The 12,500-nt window shown below is 36.2% G+C and overlaps 2 protein-coding genes across 2 annotated transcripts; one reads left to right on the forward strand and one right to left on the reverse strand.

Moving 5' to 3' along the window:
- The first annotated feature begins 474 nt into the window (after window positions 1-474).
- Window positions 475-2,754, forward strand: LOC107550251 (transcription elongation factor 1 homolog). The gene is made up of 4 exons (XM_016231491.1): window positions 475-570; window positions 1,047-1,168; window positions 1,253-1,323; window positions 1,726-2,754. The coding sequence occupies exons 2-4, from the start codon at window positions 1,053-1,055 to the stop codon at window positions 1,788-1,790; spliced, it is 252 nt and encodes an 83-aa protein (XP_016086977.1). The 5' UTR covers window positions 475-570; window positions 1,047-1,052; the 3' UTR covers window positions 1,791-2,754.
- A 1,591-nt stretch (window positions 2,755-4,345) lies between these two features.
- cnn1b (calponin 1, basic, smooth muscle, b) lies at window positions 4,346-12,337 on the reverse strand. The gene is made up of 7 exons (XM_016231492.1): window positions 12,166-12,337; window positions 7,948-8,069; window positions 7,758-7,824; window positions 7,319-7,456; window positions 6,811-6,927; window positions 5,106-5,252; window positions 4,346-5,028 (listed from the first exon to the last, which is right to left on the reverse strand). Exons 1-7 carry the CDS (start codon window positions 12,223-12,225, stop codon window positions 4,795-4,797), a joined length of 885 nt encoding a protein of 294 aa, XP_016086978.1. The 5' UTR covers window positions 12,226-12,337; the 3' UTR covers window positions 4,346-4,794.
- Window positions 12,338-12,500: the final 163 nt, after the last annotated feature.

Raw genomic sequence — 12,500 nt, forward strand, 5'->3', positions numbered from 1 at the left:
ACACACACATACACACATACATATACATACACACACACACACACATACATATACATACACATATACACAGATACACACATATACATACACATATACACATACATACACACACACACACATAATAAGTGCTTCTGACAACGATATAGACTTATTTATTTTCTTAAAACAGTTCAATTATAGTGTGCTCGTACTCACCCAATGAAATTATTAGATAATATTGCAGTTCTGATGTTTAACGGTAGGGGTCAGAGCTGATCCTCATTTAAACCAAAGGAACTTGGGCTATTTGAAACCAAGCGTTTATACGAGCATAAAAAGGAGAATTGTTTGAAAGAAAACTATGCGCACAGAATGCACACAATGAATATTCACTGAAATCGCACGTTGTTTTCTCTCACCAAACGAACTCCGTTTTGAACTCTGGTGTGGTTCTGGTGTTCACCGTTAGAGGGCGCTCCGCTTTTAAACCGCAGGGACGTTGGACCGAGCGGAAGTACATCTTCTGTTTATTCTTTGTAGGCGCTGTGTGCTCGGTTTCCTGGAGAGTCGCCTCACATTCATCGCGGTTTGGTAAGAGATTTGTTTTCCCCAGAAAGCATAATGACTTTCTTAAATGTTTAAATGCCTGTATATTTATCGTGAGTGTTTTGGCCATATGGTTTATATTGTATTTCCATTTTACTGATTGTGTTTATGTTGCCTCTAAGATCTCAGAGCGCCTCTAAATATCTTAATGTTAAAACTAAATAAAAATAAACATTAGAAACATGCCAGCTAGATACACACCAGTTTAAATATAAATGTGTATTACTGTCGTTTCAGTTTTAAGACAAAATGCACAATCAGCGTGGTTTAAGCTGTTGTTAGAAAGAATGTCCATTCATTTTAGATGCTAAATGTTATTACATAAAGGTCTGTGTGTTTATGTTGCAAACCTCATGGCTGCAAAGGCCTGTTAGCTTCTGTGTATTTGACACAAGCGGCTCCTTCAGTTAATGTTCAAAGATTGCTTTAAGGTATATTTCATCTAATTTTCCTCCATGAAGCAAAAGATGGGACGCAGAAAGTCGAAGAGAAAACCCCCTCCCAAGAAAAAGATGACCGGAAATCTGGACACCCAGTTTACCTGCCCCTTCTGTAACCACGAGAAATCATGTGACGTCAAGATGTAAGATGCAATAAAACTCCTTAAGTGTTACTTCAAGATCTGACAAAACTATCACTAATGCACAAAACTTCTACTTTATTCCAGGGAACGAAGTCGAAATACTGGGATAATATCCTGTACTGTGTGTCTAGAGGAATTCCAGACACCAATAACTTGTATCCTTCTCGAAATCTGATACATTTATAAGATAGGAGTATCGGTATTTAATGCATATTAAAGGAATAGTCCATCCAAAAATACAAATATGCTGAGTTTACTCACCCACAGGCCATTCAAGATGTAGAGGAGCTTGTTTCTTCATGGGAACCGATTTGGAGAAATGTAGGCTTACATTACTTGCTCACTCTTCTGAATGGGTGCCGTCAGAATCAGAGTCCAAACAGCTGATCAAAACATCACAATAATCCACACCACTCCAGTCCATCAGTTAATGTCTTGTGAAGTGAAAAGCTGCGTGTTTGTTAGAAACAACGTTTCTTTGTTAATATTTTCAGCAAATTTGGGGGTGAATTATTTGTTTAATGTGACGGCGGTCTTGTCCTTAATCACCCTCTCAGATCTCTCGGAGCCGGTGGACGTGTACAGTGATTGGATAGATGCTTGTGAAGCAGCCAATCAGTAGTTTTGCTGGGTCAAATGTCACAGACGACCAAATACACTTGAAGACTTTAGTTTGTTTTAAACTCCTGTACTGATTCACTGTTCGGTCTTGTATTGAAGCTGAAAGAATGATCGAAGAAAGCCACAGATGGAGGTTCGGGCAACATTGAGATGATGAGGATTTAAAATTCAGCCTTTTCCCTTTTGTTTATCGTTACAGAAATGCTGAGAAAATGCAACGAACATCATTTCAAAATGGCTGTGTTTTGGGGTTGTTTTCATTTGTTTCTAATCTTTTAGTTTGTCTTGATTATTTTACAATTTAGGTTTTTAGAAGACCATGTAGTGTCTATAAAACATCTGCATGTTCTCTCTTATGGAAATCTGTGGTCCGTTTCGGTTGTGGAATCAGTTCAAATGTAAATGTTCATAAAAAAAATCAGTTTTTAACCAGTACTCATGGAAAATAAAGACAAGTCATTTGAAAATAGTGATTTATTAGTTTTTCACTTGCTCAGCCTTTGTTGGTAAGCCTTATAAATTAAGACATTAGAAGCATTAATGCAAGAGGGACACGCTGCATCACCTTCTGTGAGAAACTAAAGTAATTCACCGTTTTATGTTCTTGTGTTCAGCTGTTTCCAGCGGTAATGCAAAACAATGACAATCCTTAACACACACTGATATAGAAATGAAATATGACTAATATCTTCAACAACTGATTTACATGAGGGTGAGATCTAGTCATGTCCAAACGTTTTTAAGTTTTTTTTTTTTAAATAGCTAAATATATTAACTATGCACATTAAAACTTATTTTATATGTAGACTCACAACCATCCTAAATAGTGAGCAGGTCTTGCCCGTTGTATGTTTGCATAATTTCACTTTCATAATTGAGCATCAGGTTTGGCAGGCTAAAAGCGGTAACACTCGTTAAGTTTACGAAATAATTTCTATATAGCTATTGGGAGCGAGTCATTTTTCTCAAAAAGAAAAAGAAAAAGGGTGCCATTACAATTTAAGTCATGCAGTTTTGGTTCACATGATTTTTCGCAGTATTGAAGAAAAAAAACGAACAGTAGTTTGTTCTCTATTTGTCCGTCTATACTCTAATAAAAGGATAAACTGAATCCCCCCCCAAAAAAACCAGACTGCCCCAAAAAGTCATTTTACTAGCTTAATTAATTATTAAAATGTCTTTCAATAATTATACTAAAAATAATGTAGATAAATTGCTTTGTGGGCAATCTCTAGTAGCTTGATGAAATACTATTCTGCACTACAAAAGACATGTACTTCTCACTTCATTCACCGAGACATTGAGATTTCAGCTTCCTCTCCCTTTCGTTTGACTTTTCTCGTTTTCTTAGTAATGACTCCACATGCAGGTTTTCTGATGAATGAAGATGCTTACTGTGTTTACCCCAGCAGGACATGATCAACATCCTCCGATAGCGTTCCTGTCAGTGAATCAGCTTTTAGGGAAGGACTCTCAAACTCAATTTCAAGTTCTTGCAACTCTATTTAACACGTCTGAATTAGCTAATCAGAATGATTTGAGAAGTACAAGCAGGTGTGCTGGAGCAGGGTTTACACCCTTTCAAACAATTACGCAGAATCGACATTATTATTATTTGACAGTATTTCAATGTTGTTTTGAAGCTTATAGCTGAATGACAGCATCTATAAAAAAAATCCAGACAATCTCTTAGACGCAGTAGTGAAGTTCACTTGGGATTCTTTGGGAAATTGGCAGTAGTGGGGCGTCTTTGCTGGATTTCCTCTTCCTCCATCCAATCAAAAGAGCATCATGAAACCTATTAAAAGCTGCTGGTGTGACCAAATCCACTGAAAATCCACTATGGGGCAGAAGTTTGGAATAACAGATATTTGTAAACTTTTTATTTTTAGGAAGTCTCTTGCTTATCAAGGCTGCATTTATTTGATCAAAAAATACTGTAAACAGTAATATTGTGAAATATTATTACAATTGCAAATCTCTGTTTTCTATTGTTATATATTTTAAAATAAAATGTGATCAAAGTTGTATTTTCAGCATCATTACTCCAGTCTTCAGTGTCACAGGATCCTTCAGAAATCATTCTTATATGCTGATTTGCTGCTCAAGAAACATTTCTTATTCTTATCACTGTTGAGTTTTTGGTGTTTTTTTAATAAAACATTTTTTTTTTAAACAATACACTACCATTCAAAAATGTAGGGTACAATTTTTAAAGAAATTCATTTTTTTTCCAGGAAGGATCCGTTAAATTGATCAAAAGTGACAGTAAATACATTTATAATGCTCAAATAAATGTATCACAGTTTCCACAAAAATATTAAGCAGCAAAAACATGATAATAATAAGAACCATTAAAAACAATTGAGCACCTATAATAACTAAGCAGCAAATTAGCATATCAGAATGATTTCTGAAGGATCATGTGACACTGAAGATTGAAGTAATGATGCTGAAAATGCAGCTTTGATCACAGGAATAAACTACATTTTACAATATATTCAAACAGAAAACGGTTCGTTTGAATTGTAATAGTATTTCATTGTTTTACTGTATGTTTAACCAAATAAATGCAGTTTTGGTGAGCATGAGATACTTATATGATTCTAAACTAGTAGTGTATATGTACTGTAACTATGAGGCATCATAAATATAATACCTCCACATTTATCATCTGCATTATTTTTTCATATAAGAAAATTGGGCCATGCAGGAGATGGGAAAATGACACGCTCAAAAATAGCAATAAAATCAAATAAAACTGAAAAAAAAATAATAATAAAACTATATAAGTGAGAAGCATGTGTGTAAAAGACATGTTAAAGACATTCCTCCTAAGTTTGTTTTCTACGAACGGTCAGTCACTGAGGTTCTCAGCTTTGATCGGCGGCTGTGGTGTCAGGAAACAGTTGAAGCTGGTCCTACTGGTCGACATGACTTTGGAATTTAAAAATAGTGCAGGTGAGTTTTAAAAAAAGCAGTGTGCTGGCAGCTGTCTGTTCATCCTAGTCAGAATCCTGATATCCATCCATCTCTGAGTCCTGGCCGTTGTAGTCATTTGGGCTGGAGCAGTACTTGCTGTCGTACACCTGACGCGGCAGACCGTACACCGTCATGCCGGTCTGGGATGCCACTTTATTGGTGCCCATCTGCAGAGAGACGGTAGAGGTGTCGCACATCTCCATGTCCAGCTTCTTATCGAAGATCTGGCGCTTGGTGCCGGGGGCCGTCATGCCGGACTGCGGAGGAGGAAAAGGGAAAGAAATATGAACAGTACTAGGAATTGTAAAACAAATTCTGAAAGCGTTTTGAGTACCTGACTGGCTCCTTTGTTGGTGCCCATCTGCAGGCTGATTGTTGATTGGTCCAGAGGAGTCTCCATACCCGTCTTTGGGTCATAGAGGTGACGCCGTGTGCCGTAAGATGTCATGCCCTTCTGACTGGCAAACTTATTGGTGCCCATCTGAAAACGCAAATGAGTGAGGAAAAAAATAACTGTCAAGATGTTATAGATAAGGAATGACTCGAAAAATGAAATTATATAACATGCATACACTACTGTTACACTATGGGTCTTTTTTTTTGTTCATTAATAATTAAATGTTTTTGAAAGAAGCCTCACCAGGGTTGCATTTATTTGATCAAAAATACAGTAGAAACAGTAATATTGTCAAATATTATTACAATTTCAAATAACTGTTTTCTATTTGTATAGGTATTAAAATATAATGTATTTGTCACGAATCCAGTCTATAAACTTCCGTTCACTCACCACCAGAGGTCACCCGCTCTCCACATGGACTCTCACACTACACAGACTGTTACACATCACCCTGGACTACATTTCCCATGCTCCATTGCACTAATCACAAGCTCACCTGAAACCAATCACACACAGATGCTACCAATAACGCACACTATATAAATCAGTCTCACACCACCATTCAACGCAGAGTATTGTCTGCGTTTATTGCTCTCCAAGTGATAGCACTTTACAAAACCATTTCCCTGTCGTAGTTTCTACTTCCTAGTCTCAGTTCCTAGTTCTAGTCTTAGTCTAGTCTCGTAGTCTTCTGATTCTTACCCGCGTATCTTGGATTTACCTTTTGCCTTGCCGTTTCGGACTGCGTTTGCCCCTCGCCTGGACTATTGCTCACGTTTACGTATTACCTCTCTTGTCAAGCCCTGTGAATAACGTTCACTGTCGTCTGACTCAAGCCCGTTTTGGATTGTTCTTTTGTCTTGCCTGTGCCATACCTGTTTGCTGTTGTTCAACCTTGCCTGTGTTTTTTGATCATGTTTATTAATAAAAGTTTGCATATGGATCTGCACGCCTCTCTTCTCAGTTGCCCCGTTACAGTATTTCTGTGATCAAAGCTGAATTTTCAGCATCATTACTCCAGTCTTCAGTGTCACATGATCCTTCAGAAATCAGTCTAATATGCTGATTTGCTGCACAAGAAACATTTATTATTATCAATACTGAAACTTTGTGAACTTATTTTTGTGATACTTTTTTTCAGTATTTTTGAGGAATAGAAAGTTATAAAAAATTGCATTTATTTGAAATTGAATTTTTTTTTGCAACATGTCTTTACTGTCACTTTTGATCAATTTAATGTATCATTGCTGAATAAAAAGTATTAATAACTTTTTTTTTTTTTTACTTTTTAAATGTAGTATATAATTAAAAAAAACATTAATATATAATATAACACTGTATAATATATGCATAAAAATAGAATGTAAATAAATATAAACAAATATATCAAATAAATATAAAAATAAGACATTAATGCTTATATAAAATAATATTAATATGCTAATATATAACAGATACAATTGAATTTGATTTAATAAAATCTCAGTAACCGGCATCATTATACCTTTTGGTTAAAAATTTTATTTTCTTGATTACTTTTTTTTTTTTTCAATGAATAAAGCTTTAATTAAAAAAAATTATATATATTTTATTTTTATATACAAAGAAAAAAGGTTATTACTGATGAACAACTACTGACCTGCAGACCAATAATATTGCGTCCCTCCTTTAGTTTCTCTGGAGCAAATTTGCGTTGTTGTTTCTCTGCGTATTTCACTCCAATGTCGTATTTAGAATGGACGCCTTTAGATTTTGCCTGCATTTCAATATAATGACAGATAAATAAAAGTAAATAATAAAGGAACCAGACATTTCCCATTTAAGGCATAGAAGTAGAGGATGTTATTATTTCAGATACAAAACAAACCCGTGCAAGTAACTTCTTACACGTTGAACACACAAAGAGAAGAGAGATTCCTTTTTTGGTGTTTACTAGATTGTTGGTTTGTGGAAAAACGACTGATCATCCAGCTCAAATACCACATGTTTTGATGTTAATCTCTCTGCTAACAGTTAAACACTCCCATATGAATCTCCTTACTATGAACTTTAGAAATAAAAAGTAGGAATAATACAGAAGTCCTTAATCTTCAGTCTTGACTTAGTCCTTATCATTTCTGTATTAAAATGCATAATGTGTGACTCACCATCCCAGCCAGTGTAATAAGCGTGCACTGGACCTGAGTGTGGTTGACGTTCTCAAACAGGTCGTTGGCCTCAAATATATCATGTGGCTTCAGTCCATACTCTTGAATGGCTCGGACGAAAATACCAATATTTTCCAGCTGCAACAAACAAGGCCAAACCAAGAATAAAGTGACGCGCTCTGTGATTTGTCAGGAATCTGAAAGTACGCACAACTGATTCCAAAGGCACCAGAAACCCTGTTTATATTTGGAACAGAAGATCAGCGCTTATTCGATTTTTCTAATTGGCAAAGAACTTGTAACTGTGTAAATTGCATGAATATGGAAATTAAAAAAATTCCTGGAATATGTTACTGATTTCTGTTCTGATCCCCGCAATAAGGCCTTCAAAATGTTTTAAAACCCCAGATAAACATGAGAATGTGATATTCTTGCTCACCTGATGCCAGTTTTGAGGAGAGTTGCTGATCTTTTTCACAGAACCGGGTTGAAGAGTGTTGATAAGCCTGTTCATAAATAATAAACATGCAGAAATGAGCGATTGATAACATCCTTTGAATAATCTGTTATATGAAGGTCTTTGAACTTCATAGCTGTTGAATGAATGAATGAATGAATGGCTCACTCACTCGCAGAGTATAACTCCGTCTTTCAGTCCCTCCATGAAGTTCTCGGGAAGTTTGCGGCCTGTGACCTCACTGATCCACATTCTTAGCTCCTCCTCCTTTTGTGGGTCATATTTGTGGGCCAGCTGGAGGTCAAAGGTCAAAAAATTACTAAACACGTCTGCCTTGCAGAATGCATACGCTACAATACTTTATTAAAGACTTCTTACACATACAGCTTTTAATTCATTAATTGCACTGCAAGACTAGTTAAATTAAAAAATAACAGTCAAATAAAAGAAACACTTTAAAAATATAAAATAACACACGTTTACTCACACATACACACTACCGTTTGGGGTCAATAAGATTTTTTACTGTTTTTGAAATAAGTCTCTTAGGCCCAACAAGGCTGCATTTATTTGAAAAGTAGAAAATAAAACAGGGGTAAAAACTGTGATATTATGAAATATTATTACAATTTCAAATAACTGCTTTCTATTTGAATATATTGTAAAATGTAGTTTATTCCTGTGCTCAAAGCTGAATTTTCAGCATTATTTCTCCAGTCTTCAGTGTCACATGATCCTCCAGAAATCATTCTAATATGCTGCTTTGATGCTCAAAAATAATATCAGATTATTATCAGTGTTGAGGACACTTTTGCTGCTTAATATTGTGCGTGTTTTCTGTAGTATTAACCTCTTTCAAACGAAAAAAAAAATCTTAGTGGCTCCAAACTTTTGAATGGTAGCTTATACAGTATACTTTTTAAAATAATATCTCAATATTGATTTGAAAAAAGATGAATGACAAGACATGCATATCTGCTCTTCATCCAAAACATTTTCTTCCAAATAAACGCCATAACTTATTTATAATGTTTCTCTTTGTCTCAGTTCATCAGATGGATTTCTTCAAATGAAACATTATGGCTGTGGCTGACTGCGCTGTAAAGGAAAAGAAGAAGTGGAATATCAAATATAAGGTTCCTTATATTCCTGCATGATTGTCTCCTTCATTGTATTGCAGCGTTGGCAAAATATTTACTCTCAACAGCAACGCAATAGATCTCAGTCTTTCACTCCTCAAGTATTTCTAATAAAGGAAGAACAAGACAGAAAAAAGGAAGAGAGAGAGAGAGAGCTGTTTTTCCCAAGTTTGGTGTGCTGGTGTGGAAGCCAAACAAACACTGTAACTTTAAATCAGTGTTATTGTTGGCCTTTTCTCTTTCGGTCCTCCATGCCACTTCTCCACCCACAGCTGATGCCCTCCATTCTGATTTTTAGCTCCTCACTATCGTTTCTTCTCGCTCCTGTCTGCTCGTGTGAAGTGACGTACTTCGCACACGCTAAATGTGTCCGATAAAAGAACGCCAAGACCGATAGCACTCATAAGCTTCCAAGGAATTCTGCACAGAGCTTGATTTATTGTTTTTCTCTCATTCTGGATCTGGAACAGACCTCAGTCTAACTCTATAGAGGCCAGGCCAAGATTGGATTTTTTTTCCAAGCAGGAATTCTGTCAAAGACTGCCCGGATAACATTCCTTTATACCCTTGGTTATACTAGAAATACCTGCATGTTGTACATTGACATTTATTTTTAGCAGTTATGTTGTATATGATTCCTAACTCCTAAAAATAAAGAATCTATGATTCCATGAAGAACCTGTAACATACATGGGATCTTTTTGTTACACAAATGAAGAAGGTTCTTTAGATTATTAAAATAGTCTTCACACTAAGAACATTTTTAAAAAATGTTTCTTTTAAGAACTGTTCTTTTGGGAACCCAACTTGGTTCTTCTATGGCAGGCTTTCTCAACCCTGGTCCTCGAGGGCCACTGTCCTGCAGATGTTAGCTCCAACCCTAATCAAACACACCTGAACCAGCTAATTAAGCTGTTCAGGATTATTAGTAAGCTACAGGCAGGTGAGTTTGATCAAGGTTGGAGCAAAACTCTGCAGGACAGTGGCCCTCCAGGACCAAGGTTGAGAGCCCCTGTTCTATGGCATCATTGTAAAAATACCCTTTTGGAAGCTTTATTTTTAAGAGGGTAAGAGGTCTTTCATTGGTGCATAACGAAGGATAAAAAGACAAATAAAAGTCTAATGTAATTTTCTGACCTTTTTTAAAGAACAGGTCATAGTCCAAGTATAACAAAAATATAGCTAACAAAAATATATTCGACACTCTTAAAAACACCGGTTCTAAATTAATTAATTTATCATTTATTTATTTTTTAGCACTGATGCCATAGAAGAATACTTTGTCTTAGTGTGAGGAACTTTGTAAATATCTATTCTACACCCTTAAAAAGAATGGTTCTTTATTGGCATCAATGGTTCCATCAACCTTTCCACTGGACAAAATGTTCTTTATAGCGGAAAAAAATTCTTTCGATTATTAAAATGTTCTTCACACTAAGAAAATAAAATGGTTCTGTTGATTGAAAGGCTTTTGGGAACCCAAAATGGTTATTCTACTGAATTGCTATGAAACTTTATTTTTTAAGCCCTTTTGGAAGTTTTATTTTTTAAGAGTGTAAAGAATGTTTCCCCTTATAAAGAACCTTTTATGTAATGGAATTTAAAGGTTCTTCATCATGGAACCACAGAGGCTCTTGTTAAGCTATCTTATGTTTTTTTTCTTTAAGTTATTTTTTTTTTAATGTTCTCTGAAAGTTTTTTTTTTTTTTTACTTAAAGACAACATTAAGGGGAATGTTATATTTGATTATTTTGCAGACATCATGTGAATGTAACTTTTGAACGTTCTCTAAACCATCTCATGTTTTTTTTTAAGTTCCATAAACAATGCATAAGTAATGTTTTTGTGCTAACATTTTAAGAACATTATAGAAGGCCAGATAACTTTGAATTAATGTTACAGGGAAAATGTTTGTTCATAACATTGAGAGAACCTTGCCAAAAAAACCTTTGTGAACGTTCCCCGTTGGCTGGAACAAAGATGATCTTCCAGCATCAGGGTGGGATGTCCAACAATGCTCCTCCTTATTCTAAACTGTTTACAACATGCTCCTCTTCTCAGATATTGTGAGTGAACACAACTCTTCCTTATATGGGGACCGAAAACCACATACCTAGTGCTCAAGAAGACACTCCTGACATAATACCAACGACACACAAAATCCACAGTGTGACACCTGAAATTGTGCAGCATGACTTCTGGTAACCCAGAGAATACAGATATGCGTGGTGCTCAGGAAGTGATATAGATATCAATGACAGCTCAAGGCAAAAAGCCAACATTTGAGGTACTTTTAAAAGTGGACCACTAAGACTATGATGGGAGTAAATGTGGCAGAAGTTTGACAGAGGAATCAATACAATAACGTCAAGGACAAAAGCTATGACTGAGGCATGAGGCAAGCAAAGCTAGTAAATATTTCAGTATGACTGACATGGTTTTTATTTTGCCATTTTAAAGATGCAACTTCATCAAAACAATGTGCAAATTTGACTAAAATCAACTAAACATCAATTTGCACCTTCATTCATGACACTTCATACTTAGGAATGAGTGCTAGGTGTCAACAATTACAATATTTGGTTAAGTTCGTAAAGTTTAGCCAGAAGCTGAGGCGAGTTTACGGTTATCCATCCATGTCACTGCATATCACAAATTCTAGCCTGCTTTCGGCGTCTCTAGCACAGTTAGCTAAACGTTACATTTTCAAGGCGTTTAAAACGAAACAATCATCATATTTGTGCGATGTAAACCTTTATTAAGGTGAAAATAACCGTAGGTGTTCTGTCAACTTACCGTCTGATAATAATGCAAACAGAACGTGGTCTGGCGGTGAAGAGTTGCTATGGAAACGCGCTTTATTAACTTACTTCTGTTATTAGCGCACGTACTAACTTGTAGCCTACTCTTACTTATTTGTTCTTTTTTTGTTACTGAAATTCTGTTTGAAAGATTACACTTTTAAGACCTATTTTCCTTCTTGCCCCTTTTGTTTTGCTTACTTTGGTGCAGACAAAATTAGTTGGTTTGGATCCCCATTAACTTTCATAATTCACACCCTCTTGTTGACATATCTGAAATGATGTCAACACTTAAAAAAAAACAACACAAATTCCTGGCATAGAATTTGACACCGTGATCAAATAAATGATATAATAAATGATATAAATGATACCGTAACGTGTTAACTTCAGTAGCGCACGCGCTGCCCCGCGCATCTTTGACAGCTGTCAATCAAAGCAGACGCCTACCTTACTCTTGACCTCCGCAGACAGTCCAAAAGCAGGTCCGCTCTTGAAATGCGTTGTCATTGCGCTTTTCAACTGACTCAGACGCGAGGATGGCGATGTAACGTTAGATCTGGAACCTCCAGTCCAACTGTCCGATCATGTGGGAAGGTTCGGGCCACATCTTCTTTTCCACAATCTTTTTTAAACTCTTCCCATCTGTGCGTGCGCGGAGCGAGCGCTGATTGGCCGAGGCCGACGTCCCGTTGCGACGTCACGCCGCTCTGTTGCGATGCTGTCACCGGCATGGCATTAGACGCGTCCCAAGTCACTTTTTCCACTTTGAAGTGAATTAGGGA

The sequence above is a fragment of the Sinocyclocheilus grahami genome, unplaced genomic scaffold (assembly GCF_001515645.1).
Source record: "Sinocyclocheilus grahami isolate Dianchi unplaced genomic scaffold, SAMN03320097.WGS_v1.1 scaffold393.1, whole genome shotgun sequence".
In the NCBI taxonomy this organism is placed as follows: domain Eukaryota; kingdom Metazoa; phylum Chordata; class Actinopteri; order Cypriniformes; family Cyprinidae; genus Sinocyclocheilus; species Sinocyclocheilus grahami.